Here is a 20,628-nt window from a genome sequence, read left to right on the forward strand (position 1 = left end):
CTCCCTAACGCATCCTCACCTTCCCCCAACCAGATGTGATGAGGGGAGCAAGCGTCCCCTGAGAATCGTCTGGGCTCCCTCGGGACAGCTGCTGTGGGGAGCTCCGGCTCTATCCGCAGAGCTTTCTTCAGTCCCTACTCAGCGGGAACCTTTTTACCGATTGGAAAAATAACCAGTCGTGCTCAGGTGCTCTCCCTTACTGAGATATACCGGCGAGGCTTCCCTGGCCGCAATGCCGCCGTAGGGGCCGCTCCCAAGCGCGGGATCCCAGGGTACTGCTCATTGCCCAACTCCGACGAGCTCCCAATTGCCGCAACGCCCCGCCCCTTGCCACCTCCGCACATCTCATTGGCCAGAGCCTGCGTCCGCCTCGGCTCCTGACTGGTGGCTGCGCCTGTCGGTCTGTGCGGCAGGGACATTTCCGCATTGAAGGGGCTGCTCCTAATGGAGGGGGAGGGGAGGTGTTTAGGCGAAAGTGGGGGCTTTGGGTGTCGGGAGCCGGCTGACGGGTGGACAAGGGGGGCTTAGCAGCTGGGCTGCGACCGTTAGCGAGGGGCTCAAGGTGTGTATGTGTGAGGGAAGAGGGAGAGAGAGAAGGGCGCCTCAGAGGTGACTTTCTCTCAGCCTGCGAGCCTTCTTCCCGGGGCGCCATAAACGCCCCCAATTTCCCAGCTGCTAAAGGAAGAGGAAGGTGGGTCTCGCTGGCGGCTTGAGGAGGGGCGGGGTTGGGCTTCCGGCGACCCCCTGGATGGGTGTGTTTTCCCCCTCTCGCTGGCCCGCTGTGTAGTCTCAGAGGCGGAATTTGGGATTCTGAGGAGCGCAGTGCAGGCGGGGCGAGAATATGTGGGAAGGGTCAGGGCCCTTCCTTGGGACTCCCGCGCCGGTGCACGGGTCTATCCCTAGCCGGTTACCCCTTAGTGTCCGCTCGGGGGAGGGGCAGCGTAGCCTTCGGCCCTTCCCGAGGAAAAGCTGCGGCCAGGTTTCACTGCTCGAGGCGGGAAGGCAGGGAGCTGAGGCCCCGACGGGTCGGCCCGCCAGAGCGTGGAATTGGTAGCGCCTCCTAGTCCCAGGATATTTATGGCTGGTGAAAATGGTTGCACTGCCCCCGCTTGCCGGCCTCGCCCGCCTCCCCGACCCCTGCTTGGGCGGGAGCCGCTGTTAACCGGGGTTTTCCGGGGAAGCGGCTTGGGGCTGGACGGCGGCGCGGGGAGGGGGCAGCTAGGGGCGCGGCCTGCCAGTGCCTCCTGCAGTCCAGCCCCGAAGGGCGTGGGGACTTGGGGGCGGTGAAATAGCCGCTGTAGGTCCGCCTCTTTCATTGATGAAATTTAAGTTCGTGTGGTTTTACCTTTTCCGGGAGTCTCCAGCTGGCCCTCATTTGTGTCAGGAGCTTAGGAGTTCCCAAGTCGACTCAGTCGCACCAAGTTTCCATCTTTTGGAATTGGAGAAGGAATTTCTTTCTTTTCTTTTTCTTTCTCTTTTTCTTTTTCTTCCTTTTTTTTTTTTTTTTTTTTTTGAGCCAGTTTTAATGGCTTTTAATAAATACTCCCTTAAGTAGTTAAATATAGGAGGAGAAAGAATACGTCGGTTGTTAAAGCGGGAGAGGAGGAGAGACCTGCCCTATAGCGTGACTCCTCTAGAAAAAAAAAAAAAAAACCGGAGTATTTTACTAAACTCCTAAAATGTCGAGATTTGTACAAGGTAAGAAATGCTGCTGCTTATATCCCGAGTTGCTTCAGCCGAATTTCGGTACTGACAGTGGAGAGGTTGGTGGGTGGTTTGGAAGTGGAAATGTTCATTTGAGATAACATTTGCGAAACCCTTTTCGTTGAATTGTCATCTGAGCTGCCTTGAGCTGCTGGGTTGACGTTCCAGACACGTATAATTTATGCTCCTGTACCCTGCTGGGTTTAGTTTTGCCTCCCTGAAATCAGGTTAGTAGTACTGTCGCTCTTCTGGATAGTGGCTGTAAGTGATAAAACAGGATTTTGGCTGCTGATTAATCTTGTTCTCTTTTCCTGGTCTGTGTCAAGGTACCTGTGCGTGCACGCAGACGGGAAGGGCTGGGGAAGCGGGAGGATTGGGAAAGGCCAGGTGGGTTTTGCTGGGACTGTTGGGGAAGCTTTAGTGTTCGCTTCTACTCCGTTTGTGTGTACGTGGTTTGCGTCTCAGATTCACTTATTGCGAAACCGGGAGTAGCCCGAAGAAGCTGGAGGTCATTTCAGCTGGAGAAATGACTTTGCTGCATTGCTGTGTTTATTTTTTTCCCTTTTTGAACTATGAAAAGATGATTAAGGTTTCTTTCAAATTTGAAAACTGTCCTCTAAATTCCACATGTGTATTAAAAAAGGGTTAGGGAATGCCACAACTGAGATTATCAATGACGTTGTGTGTATGAATGCATGTGTGTACGGTGCACTTATTGAAATTGGTGCTGCCATAAACCTTTGACACCAGTTTGTAGCATGAGATTTGCCTTCTGGTATGCAAGTAAACTCTTTACTTGTAGGCTCCAGTGTGTGAAAGCTTCAGCCATCTTGATGAACACACAGCTAGTAAAGTTCACAAACACTTACTGTGCTTCCTGATAAATGTAGGTGTACTTTTGGGAAAAAAAAAAGTTGTGTCAGTAATGGCCATCATTTGACCCTGGGAATAAAAATGCCTTTCTGAGTTCTATATCACTTTATTGAGTCTTCTTTAAATTTTGTGTGGTAGATTAAAGAGAATTCGACTGCCTGTGTTATTATCGAAACAGATCGAACACTATGCTTGTCTTTAGCACTAAGCTAGTAAAGTTCACAAACACTTACTGTGCTTCCTGATAAATGTAGGTGTACTTTTGGGAAAAAAAAAAGTTGTGTCAGTAATGGCCATCATTTGACCCTGGGAATAAAAATGCCTTTCTGAGTTCTATATCACTTTATTGAGTCTTCTTTAAATTTTGTGTGGTAGATTAAAGAGAATTCGACTGCCTGTGTTATTATCGAAACAGATCGAACACTATGCTTGTCTTTAGCACTAAGCTCAGAAATGTCACTTTTTATTAGACTTCCAAATTCATGTTATACCTTATATGTGGTAAGAGATGCTTATGTTCTCATTGAGTAAATGTCTTATTCAAGAAGAGAAAGGCAGAACTGTTAGAAACGTACTGGTTTTGTAATAACAATATTCAGTTACCATAAAGGCGGTATTTTGCAAGAATATGCTAGGTAAAAGTGGACAAGTTACGTCTCTTTAAAAGTTAGAAATACTATAACCCAAGATGTTCCATGTAGAGTTATGCTTTAGAATAGGTTGCAGAATTGGCAAGCATTGACTGATTTCACAGCCTTTGCTTTGTAAGGCCAACTGTCCTCAGGAGATTCAAAATCAAGTGGTAAGAATGCTGTGTATGTTTGTCGTTACTTTGTCATCCACTTTTTTAAAAAAACTTTTTATATTTTGGAATACTTCTGGATTTATAGAAAAGTTGCACATTTGTCAAAAGTTAGAAATTAACATAGGTACATCACTGTTAACTAAAGACTTTGTTCAGATTACCGTTGCCATGATTCAATCCTAGATACCAGATTGCATTTAGTTGCCAGCCACTTTTTTTCTTTCCTTTTTTTATTTTTTCTTTTTCTTTCTTTCTTTCTTTTCTTTTCTTTTCTTTTTTTTTTTTTTTTGGTCAAGGTCTTACTGTGTTGTCCACGCTGGAGTACAGTGGGTATTCACAGAAGCAATCATAGTGCACTACAGCTTCAAGCCCCTGGGCTCAAGCTGTCCTCCTGCCTTAGCCTCCTGAATAGATGGGATTTAGGCATGTGCCATAGCCTATGGTTGCCATACATTTTTACTTTAAATGGTAGTTTTCCTTTTAAGATGGGCAGTTTTGCACAAAAATATGACACCTCGTCAAAATCTTTTGACATGAATGTGCTCCTGTTTATCGTTGTTTAAATTTTGTACAGTGTGAGCCCTCTACATGTTTAACTCTGCTGCTGTTATAAATGATAAACCTCATTGACAAATGACACAGCTGTCTCCACAAAAGAGCTTTCAAGTATAAGGGTTGGAAATTTTGGTTTTGATTTTTTTTTTTAAGCAAATCAAATTCTTTATCTTTGCTGCAGAAAATATTGATATTTCCAATCACTGACACTTAGTAGTTCATGCTCCTTCACAGGGGAGTTAACTAATGTTAGGTTTCTAACTATTTTTTTCATGAATTTTCTCATTAAGCTTTATTAAGAGTCCTGAGATGTAGATTTTTAGCCTGCCCTTACAGGTGAGGAAAATTGAGTATCTTGTCCAAAGTTCGCAGCTTGTATAAATCACTGAATTTTTTTTTTTTTTTTGAGGCAGGGTCTCACTTTGTTGCCCAGGCTGGAGTGCAGTGGTATGATCACAGCTCACTGCAGCCTTGATCTCCCCCACCTCAGCACCCTGAGTAGCTGGGACTACAGGTGCACACCACCATGCCTGGCTACTTTTCTCCTTTTTTAAAGAGACGGGCTTTCCCTGTGTTTCTCAGACTGGTCTCAAACTTCTGGCCTTAAGTGATCTTCCAGTCTCAGCCTCCCAAAGTGCTGGGATTATAGGTATGAGCTGCTAGCGCCCAGCACTGAAATTCTTATGTGAATGTGTCTAAAACCCTTGTCCTTCCTGACATCTTTTGTTGCTTCTAACATTAACAACTGTGGAAATGGCCTGTTTCTCTAGCTAGACTGTCAGTTCCCATTGGGCAAAGATAATATTATATCCTTGGGAGAAATAACAGTGTTTTGTAAGTGGTGGATACTCTAAATGAATTTGTCATGGTTGACAAATGAGAAGCCCACTTAGCACTTTCCATGTACTGTTTAGTAGGTTATCTTACATTTTTGGTTGTAGTTTTTATAACACTTCTTAGATTACATAGATGTTGAGAAAGATGGAAGGGTACAGACTTAGATTTGAATACTGTTACTAGCCGGTGATCTTAGACACATAACTTTCAAACCTCAGTTTCTTCTTAGATAAAAATTGGGCAGTAATGCTTATGCCTCAGGGTTATTGAGAAGCTGAAATGAGATGAACTCTGTGGATGTGCTGGGCACATATTAGGTGGCCAGTCAACTTTACTTTTCTTTCCTGAAATAATGGTGGCCTTTCAGATAGCATTGCCACGTGAAATATAACATGTCATCTACAGAACTAAAAAAAGGCAGGTATGACAGTTCTTTATTTTCCTATTCCAGGTTTCATGTTCAGGCCTAGGTGTTACTATGTTAAAAAAACAAATGTGCAGGGGTGGGGCAAGGTAAAGTTTGGACAATGTGAATTTGGTTTTAGTTTTTATAACTGCTTAACTTGAATACAAGTTGGTAACAGTTTTCTTTTGAATACAGTGAACACATTTTTTTTTTGAGCTCTTACTATATGTATAATATACTATATTAGGATTTCTGGCATATCCCTTATGGTAGGCACTGAAGTTGAGCAGATCTGGGCATTACACCTAAGTGTTGTGTACACCTGTTTTGAATGTAATGGAATGGTTGCTTCACTTGGCTTGTATCTCTTTCTCCGAATCTAGGCATTGTGCTTTACAGGAAAGCCGCGTCCTCAAGCACATTGACCATAGACTATTAGGTGGAAATGTTCAGTTAATAAAAATATTTAGGTAGGCAGGAGAGTTCTTAGTATATATTTCTTAGCCAAAAAAAGTTTCAGGTTTCTTTGGCCACATCCCCAAGTCTCTGTCCCTCAGGCACTTAAGATTCCTTCTCTTAGGAAGACCTTTCTTTACTGGATCTGCAACAGAATTCCTAGCTATTCTGCTGTTGAGTCACCTTCTGCTGGCTTGTGACATTTCTTCTGCTTCTGGTTTTCCTTACCCCAGGGATTGTTCCAGGGCCCCAGTTTTTTAAATGAATCTGTTCCCTAGCTGAGTGAGAAAGGGGGCTCCCTGTCATAGTTGAAGGTACCAGGGGCGGGGGTCATCAGCAGCTGTGGGTTTTTGTCAGGTTTGTCAGTGGGTGCCATTTGGAATTTTGCTTTTAAAAAGTTCTGAGAGTTTTGGGGTAATCACTCTAAATGTTTTGAAACTTAATTAATAGTGAAGAGACTAATGTTGTCTAGCCAGCTAAAGCCATAATGGATGCTTATGCTCTAATATTAGAGGCACTGTTTTTTAAAAAAAAAAAGGTTTTAAATATGCCATTATCTATCTAAATTATGTAAAAATGCCCCTAATGTTCTTAAATTAAGGTACGTACTTACATTTCAGGGAAAGCCATTTAAGTACCTCTGTCACTTAAAAAATGCTTGAGGCCTATCAGCTTTCCTATTTGTTAAAATTCTTTTTGTAACTTTTTCGGTGACTCCTATTTGGTAGATGGCAGCTAGCCAGGGAAGATTACTGAGCTAATTATAACTGGGTGGGGGGCTGGGGGGGGTCTCCGAGGAATACAGAGATGAGAAGCATTCTGAGGCCTGGTTCCTCCCAAATCCTTAAACCAAATTTAGCCTGTTGCTGATTATTTAGATGATGAGGACACTTTTAGCACAGGGATAGTGGCATGGATTTGAGTAAGGACAAGAGGCATGAAAATAATGACCAGGGCATACCCCTCATTTTTTAAAGATCTGATTTAAGATTTATTATGTTGTTTGAAAAGAAGGGTTTAGTTAAATTCGGTCACAGTTATAAATGTAAAAAAAAAAAAAATCCTAAAGAAATTTAAAACGAAGAATTGAGCTGATGAAAAGTGTTGACTGTCTTCCAACATGGACCTTGTAATCTCTGTGGTTAAATTGTCCCTGTTCTTGCTAACTCAGCCTTTCTTCTAATAAGATGGATGATTTTCATTTGTGAAAGTCTATTGAGGAAAAAAAATTGATGAGGGACATTCGAGAAACTGGAAATATTAACTGGTATACTTTTGGGGAGTACCATTTTAATATTCTGAATAAATTGAAAAATGACCTTAAAAGGAAATTACTCTAAGGTGTTACTTTAGTCCATAGGTATTTTCTTGTAATATTGCTCCACAGAGACTGTTCCCTTGTCAGTATGTATTATTTTTCCCTTCATAAATGAATTGTAGCAAGTTTAATTAAAGTAATGGGATACTTAGATTGTGTAAGGAACATCAGTTGGCTTAATAATGAAAGTGTTTCAAATAAAAGAAAATATACTGTAGTTTCCTAGTTCCCACCAAGTTTTTTGCAGAAGTGTAGGCATTATGAGTTCTCAGAAAGTTAGCCATATTAATTACTGAAAAGTTAAACAGATATTTGAAAGTCAACCTGGATTATCTGTGAAAATGAAGAAGAGTATGTTAACTTTCTGTAATACCATTCATCCTGATGTCCAGCATTTATACTGTTGGAGAAAATTCCAGCAATATGAATAAATTAGTAGGGCAAGTTCTCTGGCTTGGGAGTTAATGGATGAGAAAATATGATTCAGTTACTACCTTTTTGGTTGGATAGAATCTCTTTAGAAGACAGAGTTTTTCTAAAGACTGTTGCCTTTTTGACATAGCCTACAATTTCTTTTCTAAATATCATATTTTGAATTTGGAATAATAGTGTTTGAAGTTGTGGCCATCTTGGTCTTGGTAATTAAATGGATTGTCCCATGCACAATATTAATTGAAACCATACTTCTTATTTATTTATTTATTTATTTATTTATTTATTTATTTATTGAGACGGAGTCTCGCTCTGTTGCCCAGGCTGGAATGCAGTGATGTGATCTCGGCTCACCACAACCTCCGCCTCCCAAGTTCAAGTGATTCTCCTGCCTCAGCCTCCCGAGTAGCTGGAATTAATAGGTGCACACCACCATGCCCAGCTAATTTTTGTGTTTTTAGTAGAGACGGGTTTACCAGGTTGGCCAGGCTGGTCTTGAACTCCTGACCTTGTGATCTGCCTGCCTTGGCCTCCCAAAGTGCTGGAATTACAGGTGTGAGCCACTGTGCCCAGCCACTTCTTAGATATTTAAAATTCCACTACCAGGCATATATCCTTCTATTAATAACACATTCTTCAAAAGTTGGCTTTATGAAGCTATCAAAGAAAATTAAACTGTGTTTTTTGATTGGGTGACTTATGTGTGAGAAAAGAGATAACACTCTGTTTGAAAGCTGTTTCCCAGTTTTCTTGATTAGTGATGCAGGCATCTCCTTTAATTTGTTGCACAGTAATTGTCTAAGACTCAAATTTTGCCTCTGCCAACAGTACCGTTGTTTATTTTTCTCAGTCATTAACAAATGAAATCGATTGTGCCTCCAATCCATTTTGACAATTAAGGATTGTTTTTGAGAACCATGGAGAAATTGGCTATGTTGTCTCAGTTAATGTACATAAACAATAAAATGTTTCATTTCTCTAAACATTTTTAGATATTTCTGTTAGTTTTTTTCTGTGTAAATCAAGAGAATTCCCTTTTTCTTTGTGATTTCGCTTGTGTCCTAAAAAAAAGAGCCATTCATTGTCTTCGTGGGACCAGAAATTAATTGTATTATGCTTAGTCTCCTTTTTACTTGCTAGTCAACATATTGTAAAAATACTATTTTAGGGGATCCTTTCTTTGACAGTAGCTCTTCTTGCTCCTTGGCCACAATGACAATGTGATTGGAGTTTGTATTTTCTTGTAGTTGCTGCTCTGGCAGAGGCTGATGTGATATTTCATTTGTGTTATATGCCTGCCTAGAATTTTAAAACTTCCAAAGAGCGCAGGAAAACAGAACAACATAGTTATATCCACTGTTTTGCGTTTATTTGTGCCAATGGCAAAATGCTTAGCCTTGGTAATAAAATATTTATGGAACGCATAAAAGCATTCTTCGATTTTTTTCATTGCTTAGACAACACAGTGTATAAGGAAGTTGAAGAGTATGAGATGCAGTAAGAAAGTATTATTCTAATTGTAGTTTTAACCTCACATAGCAGACATAGTTGAGCTGCCGGTTTTCATTCAGATTTGATGGCAAACACCTGGATGTGGTAAACCATGTAAATGCACTGTAACTGAGAAAGGAGAGATCTTGCTCCAGAAGACAGAGAAACAGGGCACCAGGCAACAGGGTTTGAGTTCCAGCTTGGCATTGTGTCCTTAGGTAAGTCAGCATCTCTGGGCCCCTGTTTCTTTATCTCCAAAATAAGGAATTGGACTCACTGACCTTAAAACCCTTCTAAGCATAAAAGTTTCTCTAAATGCACTCATATCAAGTTACAGGGCAGGACTACCGGATCATTTTTTGGCTTTTCATTGTGGTTTTATGTCATACCTCTTTTCTTCTTAACAAAGGAGTGTGGGGCCTTTTGTAATGACTTTCTAGTCATCCATTAAACATAAAACAAAGTGGTATTATTTAATAAATCTCCTCTGAATGTTCTGTTTTCCATAAGTAGTGTTTTCTTTTTCCTTTGAGATTTTAAGAGCTACTCTATTGTATAAGAGTAGGATTAATTTTAATTGTTAATGAGAAGTCTGGTTTATATATAAATTGTAGCAGTTTTTTTTTAAGTAAATCATTGCATGATTACCAAAAATCTTATTTAGCAACCTGCTCTGCATATTTGTTGCTGCCACAGTTCTTGAAAGCCTGATATCCTTTTATTTTTGTTATCAAAAAGCATTTATTAAGCATTCATATGAATGTAAAGCTGAGTCATCCAAAAATATCTCAGTGTAGTCATATTATAGTTGACAGTCTAATAATTTTAGTATGAAAAGATCACATAAAATCATATAAGATACAATTTAATTGAATTTACTTTTCTTAATATATCATTGAATGACTTGGAATATTTTTTCTATATTTTTTCCCTAGATTAAACTAAATATAAACATAAATTGCCCAATTTTGTTTAATCTCTAAAGTTACTAAAAACATTACATTGGCATTTATATTGGTTAATAAAATTGAAAAGAAATTTAGTAGTCATTTATCTAGACTACCTACTTGTGTGAAACTTCTTTGACCATATGCCTGATGCTTGACTAATAAATCAGCCTCTGCTTGAGAAACCTTAGGGACTGGGGCTTCAAGTACTTATGACAGTCTGTACTTATCTTAACTCTGCCTTTCTGTGACCAGACATCATGGCTCTTGTACACTTTCACTATAGTCTTATTAAGCACTACCTACACTAGACTAGACTTTGCCTTCTGTATACCCAGAGCATAGCTGGATCATAATAGGCTCTTACTCAATAAATGTTACGTGAGTATCTACTATATCTCAGGCTCTGTGTTTGGCAGTGGGAATACAGCTGTGAACATTACAAACATACACTTTTGCAGAATTTACAGTCTATTGGATAAGGTAAACATTGAATAAATTTTTAAAAGTATGATGTTATAAAGGAGAGGTACAAGGACCTAGCATATGAGCATGTAATAGGTAACTTAGTTTAGAAAGATTTCTAGGAGGATAATCTCAGGTAATATTTAAACTGAACTCTGACAAGTGAATAGGAGCTATTCAAACTACTATGATATGAGTATTTAAGTCGTGATCTACAGTTTCATTACATACCATTATTAGGCACCTATACTGTGCAAGGTGCTAAGGTAGGTTTTGGGAAAACAAAGTTGCATGACATAATATAGTTTTTTCCCCCTCAAGAGAATATGTTCTAGGATTGCAGACAGACATTTAACTAAAGAATTGGGGTTTTGAGGAGTGTTTGACATAATACAGAGACAGGAATGATTAAAACTCCCAAATCAGTTGTGATAGAACGGCAGGCCTCTTTGAATGTTCAGAAGCCACTGCTTAGGGCACTAGGAATACCACCATCAAAATGACAGAAGCTAATCAAGTAAAACAGTTTGAGTCTTTGGGTACTGAGAGATCAGGGCGGTTTTCCGGAGATTGGGATGATTCTCATTATTCTGGAACTCATACTGGGCCATTCTTATTTTTCTATTTTTTTTTTTTTTCTCATTTCTGCCTCCCCTTTTCTAAAAGTATTGAGTGGTATTTGAAGTGCTTGTTTTAGAACAATCTTATAGTTAGGATGCTTTTAACTTCATGGAGCAGAAAAATACCAATTCACTTGGCTTTCAAAAATGAGGGTCTTTTTATCTCATAAATCCTGAAGTAGGATATGCAGGGTTGGTTAATTCAGTACAAAAGCTTATCAGACCTTCCTTCTGCTGTGCTGTCTTTGACATATCTGCCTTATTCTTGAGTCAGCTTCCTTCAAGGGCACTAATCATGGCAGAAGAAATGTGGGGTGATGGGTGGATACATACTCATTATGTGAGCAGAAAAAATACTGTCTTTTCTGATATATGTCTTTTTTGAGTGAGGAACACCTTTCTCCAAAGTTCTTTGACAGATTATACCCTTATGGCTCACTGGCCAGAATCATATTACGTTTTATGCTTAAACCAATCACTAGGAAGGCTTTGGACCAATCTGGGCCTGGTGCCATCTCTGAAACACAGGGCATTGGGGCAGGGGGTTGGTGACGGAATAGCATTGGAGTAGCAAGAAGGATGAAGAATATGGCTGTTACAAATATGTTAAGATAAATGGAGTGTAATCTACCAGAGCTACTCAAAGCCATACTGGCAATGTTTGGTTATTAGATATGCATATCCTCCCCACCCCAAACCTACTGAGTCAGAATCTCTCTGGGAGCTTACCCAGGAATCTGTGTTTTAACCAGCCTCCAAGTGATTTGTGTGTACATTAAAGTTTTAGAAGCACTATTCTAGATGTCCCAAATGGAATAGGAAATTGCAGCCTTTAGGCAGTCTGCTTTCACACTTTCATTAGCTTTGTCTACTCAAAAAGATACTTCAGCTTGACTTTTGAGACATGCCTGGATAAGGAATTTGTATTTATTTCTGTAGGCAATGAGAATTTCATCAAACAAGGAAGAGAAGTGATATGATGGGGGTTGCGGCTTAAGGAGATCCATCCATTCTCCTTGGCACCATTAGATTAGAGTGATGGGCAGACTAGTTAGAAAGCAGTTGTCATGACTAGGAGAGTAAAAATGCTAGGGGAGTTAAGGTAGCAGTCATGGAAATGGAAAACAGTGAATGGAATTATGGCAATCATTTAAGAAGTTTTGATATTGGATTGTGCAATGCGAGGGGAAAGGTGGGGAGAGCCAACTGTGACTATGAGGTTTAAACCTTAGTTTCTATGAAACTGTTAATGCCTTGGGGAACAGAGAGGGCAAAAAGAGTAATTTAGTTTGGATGATCAGTCATGTTTTGGACATGTTGAGTTTGAGGTACCTAGCTGGGTATCCAGGTGTCAGAAGTCTTTAAGGCAGTAAAGAATGTGATCCTGGAGCTCAGGAAAAAAGTTTAGGATGAGAGACAGCTTTATCTTGATTATTTTTTGATTATATCTTGAAATAATCAAGATAGCTTTATCTTGATTATTTCCAGTTGCCATTAAATTCTTGGGGTTTTATGGTTATTTGGATCACACGTCATTTCCTGATTTAAGATTAAGCGGGCTCTCCAATTTTCTGACTTTGAGTATCTCTCATTGTGGGTTTTCCAGGAAGATTGGGACTGATCAGACGGAGGTGGCCTGGGGATGGCTCTTCAACTTCTTTGGTGCTCTTAGTGCCTTCCCTGGGTTTTTCCATGGCCTGTGCATTGTGAAACTAGCTTGTGTACTTATTTTGTTTGCGCCAGTGTCGGGGTGTCAGGGAAGGGTATTTTGTATACCTCTTACTTGCTGAAATATATGAAATGAGATCCATGAATTAAGAAACAAAAACATTCACTTGTCAGATTGACTGTATCCCTCTCTCTTTTTTGGCTCCAGCTGGATAAAAAAGCCCATGATGTTGAAATTTTAGTTCTTGTGAACAAGAAGAATTAGGAAATTGGGGGAAAGGAGGAACTTGTGAAAAAAGTTATAGCCTGTTCTATCCGAAATTGACTTAAAGTGTCTAGTAAGTCCAGTTTTATGTGGTGGGAAATTATCTTGTCTGTTGATTGAACATAAGAAGAGGTTCTGATATAAATGTTTTTGGAGGAGAGTGTGGTATTTAGGGCCTTTGCGTCAAGGTTAAAGAGAGCCAGACCAGGAAGAAAACATTAGCAAGGTATTTCTGTCTCACTGTGGTAGAATGCAGCTAAAAAAACATGGCTTTGCTTCTGGGCTCCAACGTTGGCCTGCTTTGTGACCTTGAATAAGTCATTTAACTATGTTCAACCTGTTTCCTCATCTGTAAAATGATCAGAGTAGGTTAAATGCTCCCTCCCATCTATAAAAATGTTTATGACTAAGGTAGTGAAATGTTTGACTCCCAATCCACTCTATGTCTGAAGTCGTGGGGAAATCAATTTTATATTGCTAGGAAATAGGGACAAAACACTTTATGAGGTTAGAAATCTTGCATTATTCAGAGGATTTTAGTTGACCTTCCTTTAAAAACTCAACTGTCCTTGTCAGAAGTGTAACCTGAGAATGTTAAATCCAAGAAAGCTTCTAACATCTGTAGTACTTTTCCTACCAGAAATTTCAGACCTTTCTTAAAAAATTCAGGATGGATGAGGAAGTCACCACTAAGGGAAATAGTTCCCTGCTCTGTGCCTCTGGTCTGTGCCCAGACGCTTAAGATAGCTACTCTTCTTGTCGAAGCACTCTTCCTTGTTCTTTATTCTTGAATATTTTTTATTCATTACAAGCCCTTCCTGATTCTTTAATCACTAAAAACAGAGCTTTTAGAGGGGTAGAAGAGGTGACAGGCTTGTTGTAATGTTCTTTTGTTTAAGCCAATTGTATGTGTAAAGAGGGTGGAAGAAAACAAATTATTCTTCGTGTGCATTGGTGCTGTATCAAACAAAAGGAAGAAACAAAGGTTAGAGACATTTCTCAAGTTTGAACCTGTGTCTGGGATTTTTTTCAAATCTGCCTCTGAAACTTAGACCTGTGTTGACAGAGAGCACATGCAATATTAAATGTGAGTCTTTCAGCCAGCCTTTTTTAGCTTGGCTTGATAGGATAGTGACTTGGGTTCTGTGTGTTTTGGCCTTAAATCATGTGAATTAATAAGTTACTGCTCTGCAGAGGGAGCTTCTAAAATGTTTTGTTTTTGTTTTCAAATGGTTCTCATTTAGACACATCTCAAACAGCTACTTTAGTTACTTCTAAACTTTGTAGTTACATTTAGTTTTATCTCATTTTGGCATTTTTCCAGTGTGTAACTTAAATGTTTCTGTCATGATTTTTTAGGAATGTGCCTGTGAATGCTGGGTTTCAGGATCTAACTTCAGCAACAAAGTAACAAGTCTATAGATGTGTTTGAGTCTAACAAAATAACTTATTTTTTAAAATTATTATATAGTTACTTCTTGATGTATTTTAATTGATCAGAATCAGACTATCAAACCAGACATGGTGGCTCATGCCTGTAATCCCAGCACTTTGGGAAGCTGAGGTGGGCAGGTTGTTTGAGCCTAGGAGTTCGAGACCAGCCTGGACAACATGGGGAAACCCTGTCTCTGCAAAAAACCAAACCAAAACAAAACCAAAAGTTAGCCATGACTGTAGTCTCAGCTCCTTGGGAGGCTGAGGTGGGCTTGAGCTTGGGAGGTGGAGGTTGCAGTGAGCCTTGATCATGCCACTGCACTCCGACCTGGGTGACAGAGCAAGACCTTATCTCAAAAAAAATAAAATAAAAAATAAAGAATCAATTCATATGTTCTTTAATATAGAGGTTTTTCTTCCTCTATATTTAGTAGATTTTTATTTCAAATTATTTCCCAAACATTGAATGAGAATTGGCTTAAAGATTAGGGAAAGAGGCATCCCAGGTACACATGCGGTGTTGGGGTAGGATACTTAACCAGGGACAAATTTTAAATTACAGCTAAATCTGTCAAGGGATGAACATATATGGATGATGTAATGTTAACTCTAGTTTGAACTGTTCTGCAGTAACTTTTAATTACCTCTCATAGTTTAGGCAAATGTGCTCATCCATTGTCATGGGTTTTACAGATTATAATCAGATTGCTACTTACTAGCCACAATTTACCTTTAGGTAGTTTATGGAACACACGTGGTGTATGGTGCTTCTTGGCTCACAGAGGGTCTCTTTGGTTCCCAGGCTAGATAGAGTACAGTGGCGTGATCGTAGTTCACTGCAGCCTGGAATTCCTGGGCTCAAATGATCCTGCCACCTCAGTCTCCCTAGTTGCTAGGACTACAGGTGTGTGCCACTACGCTCTGCTAATTTTTGTATTTTTCATTGAGACTGGGTCTTGCTGTATTGCCCAGGTTGGTCTTGAACTCCTGGCCTCAAGCCATCTTCCCCCCTCAGCCTCCCAAAGTGCTGGGATTACAGGTGCAGACCACCCAATCCCCGTCCACTTTGATAGTATTACTGGAGAATATTAACTTAGTTGTGTTAGGGTTTATAACTGTAAAAAGACCATGGTTGGAAATTGGGTATTTTAGAGTTCAATTTCAGCAAATTTCCTTGGATTTTTTTCTCTTGGATTTAGATGTGATGGAACATATATATGAAAAGATTTTTGAAGAGCTATGTTAAATACTTCATTTGTTAACTGCAGGAGGTAGAGGCTATTTATATTAAATAAATTACCCCAAGAGTTACATAGTTTACTATTTTCTGTTCTCAAAATTATCTTTAAAATACGTTGGCTTTAATTTTATCTGTATAAATGTCTTCTCCTATTCAAATAATAAGTGAAAGAATTTATAGTAGGTGGAGTATATAAGAGGAGTTTTTAGCCTTAATGAAATGTGATTCTGCTAAATTAACAAACATTTGTAAAAATAACTAGTTATCAAACAAAATATTTAAATATAAACTTTACAAATACATTTTAAAAATAAGATTGAATCAAGTACTGAGGATAGAAGGGGAGGGGTGGACAATAATCCAGTTGTCCCTATCTTATGAGAAGTAAATAAGATGATTACTTTCTAGATAAAGTGTAAAACAGCCACCTGTGTTGGTATTTTTCTCCCAAAGCGTTTGGGTCTGGGGTGTTTCTTTTTGTGTTTTGTTTTTGTTTTTGTTTTTTGTTTTTTTCCTTTTCTTTTTGAGACAGGATCTGGCTCTGTCACCCAGGCTGGAGTGCCGTGGCGCGATCTTGCCTCACTGCAGCCTCTGCCTCCTCGGCTCAAGGTATCCTCCTGCTTCAGCCTTCCAAGTAGCTGGGAATACAGACAAGTGCCACCACACCTGGCTAATTTTTGTATTTTTTGTAGAGATGAGGTTTTGCCATATTGCCCAGCCTGGTCTCAAACTCCTGGGCTCCAGGGTCTATCCACCTCGGCCTCCCGCAGTGTTGGGATTACAGGCCTGAGCCGCCGTTGCCCAGCCTTTTTCTGTAGTTTTCTATTTTTGTTGTTTGTATTTATTTAAGAGGGATTTCTGTCACCTTTAGTGAGATCCATCTGTCACAGAAGTGCCCAGCTGTGCCAACAGCATTAAAAGTCTAGTCTGACACACGTAAGCAGTGCAAAGTCTTGGCTGAAATTGGGAACCAGAAGATGGCAGGCAGCCCTATGCCCTTTTCCTTTTAAAATGAAAACGTTGATACAGGAAAGTAGAGGCACCTTGGAATTGCCAATACCTTTCAAGGGGTTCTTGTTTAGTGGAGAATATGAAACTGGAGTGAAACAAGTCCTAACTAGTTGACACCACTGAATTACTGCCACAGGATAAGGGGACCATGAGACTGAGCCCTTTTCATTTGCTGAATACCAGAAATAGATCAGTTATAGCTTACCAGCTGTTTGAGTGGCTTCCTGGAGTTTTCAGTTGATGGTTTTATATTTTTGTTTTAAGATCTTAGCAAAGCAATGTCTCAAGATGGCGCTTCTCAGTTCCAAGAAGTCATTCGGCAAGAGCTAGAATTATCTGTGAAGAAGGAACTAGAAAAAATACTCACCACAGCATCGTCACATGAGTTTGAGGTAAGGAGGTCTCCACAGTGGTTTTTTTTTTTCCCCCCCTGCTTCATCTGTCTTCATACTGAGTTACTGCCAGTGATGATCATCATCATCCAACCTCAAATCAGCACAAGATGTATGATAACATCAAAAACAACAACAAAAAAAATAGAATTGCTTGACAATTAAGGGCTTTTAACATTTGCCCTTTGTAAATCCATCATCTTTTTTTCATTTAAGCCTAGGAAGTTTTCAAAGTCATTAAAATAATCAGAACCAAATTATACTTTGTTCTGTGTTTTGATGTCATTGGGTGGAGGAATGCATACCTGTGTTCAGTTGGAATTGAGAGAGGTTAGCTTCATATGTCCTGCATGCCGTTTCCAAAGAGTCAATTCTGATAGAACCATGCTACTTTGACAATTGTAATAGAAGTTTCCCAGAACTGGGAGGCATTCACTTTTTTACTTATAAATCAGTGTGTTAGAATTTTCATTTTTATATTTCAATTCATACTTAATGTTTTGAAGCTAGCTGTGTTTTATTTCTCTTTGTTCTTTTTTTGTTTGTTTGTTTTTTTGTTTTTTTGAGACAGAGTCTTGCTCTGTCGCCCAGGCTGGAATGCAGTGGCCGGATCTCAGCTCACTGCAAGCTCCGCCTCCTGGGTTTACGCCATTCTCCTGTCTCAGCCTCCTGAGTAGCTGGGACTACAGGCGCCCGCCACCTCGCCTGGCTAGTTTTTTGTATTTTTTTAGTAGAGACGGGGTTTCACCGTGTTAGCCAGCATGGTCTCGATCTCCTGACCTTGTGATCCACCCGTCTCGGCCTCCCAAAGTGCTGGGATGACAGGCTTGAGCCACCGCGCCCGGCCCTATTTCTCTTTGTTCTTTTGGTGAAGATTAATTTTCATTTAGAAGTAGAGAAGATACTGGTAAGTAAGTGTAGTGGCCAGGCGCAGTGGTTCTTACCTGTAATCCCAGCACTTTGGGAGACCAAGGCAGGAGGATTGCTTGAGCTCAGGAGTTTGAGACTGGCCTGGACAACATGGTGAAACCCTGTCTCTACCAAAAAATACAAAAAGTAGCCAGGCATGATGGTATGCACCTGTGGTCCCAGCTACTGGGGAGGCTGATGTAGGAGGGTGGTTTAAGCCTGGGAGGCGAAGGTTGCAGTGAGCCAAGATTGCGCCACTACACTCTAGTCTGGACAACAGAGCAAGAATGTGTCTCAAAAAAAAAAAAAAAAAAAAATACAGAGCCAGTTGGAATTCCCATTAAACAAATGGTGTTTGTTTGTTTTTGTTTTTTTTTGAAACAGGGTCTCACTCTGTCACCCAGGCTGGAGTGCAGTGGTGCAATGTCCGCTCACTGCAGCCTCAACTTCTGGGCTCAAGTGATTCTCCCATCTCAGCCCCCGAGTAGGTGTGACTACAGGCACACACCACCACATCTGGCTGATTTTTGTATTTTTTTTTTTTTTTGTAGACACCAGGTTTTGCAATATTGCCCAGGCTGGTCTCAAACTCCTGAGCTCAAGTGATCAGCCGGTCTGAGCCTCCCAAAGTTCTGGGATTACAGGTGTGCACCAACCATGCCCAGCCTCTATTAGCTTTTAGGATGTGAAAAAATCTCTGCTCCCTCCATGTCCTAATGGTATAAGAATTTCATTCAAAGATATTTTAAATGTGTAACTTGTATCTGCCTTTATGTTTTTATTAAATATTTAGCATTCTGCTGGTTGTAACAATGACTTCTATTTTCACAGCACACTAAAAAAGACCTGGATGGATTTCGGAAGCTATTTCATAGATTTTTGCAAGAAAAGGGGCCTTCTGTGGATTGGGGAAAAATCCAGAGACCCCCTGAAGATTCGGTGAGTTTTAGATTAAATGTAGGAAAATCTAGGGTAATTTTGGACATTGGTTTAACTTAGGAGGGTAGGGTAGTGTAGGGGACCTGTAACAATCATCATGTGAGACAAGACAGGACTTTCTTTGAATTCTCTGAGCCCTCATCCTGAAACTATGGAGACAGCCTTCAGCTCCTTTCTCTTCTTTTAGACCTCTCAGAGTCTTGCTGAGGTCCTCTAACAGTCTAATCTCCCTGTGGCAGTACCCAATATCCCTGGATATGAAACGACTGTTTTGCAAAGTACTAAATATACCATAAGAGCTTCATTTACTTTGTTTCTTCCTTCTCTCTTCCAAGACATTTGATTTCTCATTGCCCATAGGGTCATGGATTCTTTGCCAGACCTTAAAGCTCTCTTCTGGCTTTCAACCCATCTTTATAGCCTTATTTCCCATCTGCCTTATGTGAACCAGCCTAGCATTACCTTTACGCACATTGTATTCCCTTGCTTCTGGACTTCTGTATATGCTTTTTCTCGGAATGCCAGGGTCTCGTCTGTCAAAATACTGCCCATTCTTGGAAGTTCTATTCAAATGCCTGTACGTCTGTCAGCCTCTAGGAGAAAGCTGCACTGTGGAGGTATGGAGTAGTAGTATTGGAGGTTCAAATCCTAGCTCTTCTGCTTATGAGTTTTGTGTAAAATGAGAATAATACCAAGTACTTTATGTACTACACAGGGTTATTTTGAAGCTTTTTTAATTTCTGTGGAAATATGTTAAACTTTGAAGCCTTTTGCAAATGTTAGTGGTTATTTCTACCATCATGTGGCACTTAGTCAGCCTAATTAGTCGTGTTTGTAACTGTGTTGTCTTTCATATTAGATCCCGAAGCCAGGGGTTCGTGTGTCTTGAGCAAATACTTGTTGAATGGATGATCTAAATGAAGTGATTGTTTAAGGATTTGGTTAACACATTGGCTTTCTTCCCTGTCCTTTCAGCGCTTTGGAACTCTGCTTCTTTCGGCACATTTCACTGCAGGTAGAAAAGACTTGATACAGTGGAATAATTATATGTAGAAGTTAATTTTTTATATGTGTATAATCTTACATAATCTAATATTGGTTTAAAAATTGGGCTGTTTATACAGCAGGGGTATGGCAAACTATTGCTTGAAAGCCACCTGTGTTTGTAAAGTATTATTGGAATACAGCTTCACTCATTAATTTATATACTATCTATCATAGCTTAAGCTAATGGAATCCCTCTTATTTTTTCCTAATGAGAAAATTAAATATATAGTGCCTAGTTAGAAGTATGTTTATTTGCACATGTGGAAAATGTCTTTCAGTTCTTAAACTTTTAAAAATTATGCATAACATTCTTAGTATAAAAAAAAGAAGCCAAAAAATAAAAATCTCATGTAATGTTCACTCTGAGGAGTCTCTTATTTTTGATGTTAAAACTAAAATTCCTCTTGGCTGTAATGCTTAATAATTACAATATGCATTTTTAGGGTCTGCTGTTTTGGTCTTTGATTTCCTTGGCCCTTGTGAATGGAGTGATTTATTTTTCTACTTTTAAGGAGTAGATTTAATAGTATTTTCTTTCAAGAAAGAGTTAGAAGAGAATTCTTCTGGATAGGTATGTTGTTTAAGAAAATAAGTAGGTATAAATTCAGTCAGATTTTTAAAAATGTTTGGGAACAGCCTAAACTTATAATAAATTTAGGCACTATTTATTCCCCCCCCCCACTTGAAACACTTATACCTTTTGTTTAGAAATTATCCTAATTTAAGTAACCTCCCTTATATAGTTTATGATGGACCTGGACCTGGGTATAGAAGTATAGTTTCTTTTTTTTTAGACAGTCTCACTCTGTCACCC

At 39.7% G+C, this 20,628-nt stretch overlaps 1 protein-coding gene across 6 annotated transcripts in view; it reads left to right on the forward strand.

Annotated features, from left to right (window-relative positions):
- The first annotated feature begins 537 nt into the window (after positions 1-537).
- LOC105465134 (UDP-glucose pyrophosphorylase 2) overlaps positions 538-20,628 on the forward strand; it is a 54,226-nt gene continuing 34,135 nt past the window's right edge. The window contains exons 1-3 of one of the 6 annotated variants that reach the window (XM_011713399.2): positions 538-562; positions 16,792-16,919; positions 18,660-18,767. In XM_011713399.2, coding sequence (XP_011711701.1) covers positions 16,806-16,919; positions 18,660-18,767 — 222 coding nt within the window. In that variant the 5' untranslated portion in view covers positions 538-562; positions 16,792-16,805. Of the gene's footprint in view, positions 692-1,546; positions 1,699-1,911; positions 1,932-2,009; positions 2,031-16,791; positions 16,920-18,659; positions 18,768-20,628 lie in introns of those variants that run through there. The other 5 variants (XM_011713398.2, XM_011713397.3, XM_011713396.2 and 2 more) reach the window with 5 other exon arrangements.

This window comes from Macaca nemestrina, chromosome 13 (genome assembly GCF_043159975.1).
Source record: "Macaca nemestrina isolate mMacNem1 chromosome 13, mMacNem.hap1, whole genome shotgun sequence".
Lineage (NCBI taxonomy): Eukaryota > Metazoa > Chordata > Mammalia > Primates > Cercopithecidae > Macaca > Macaca nemestrina.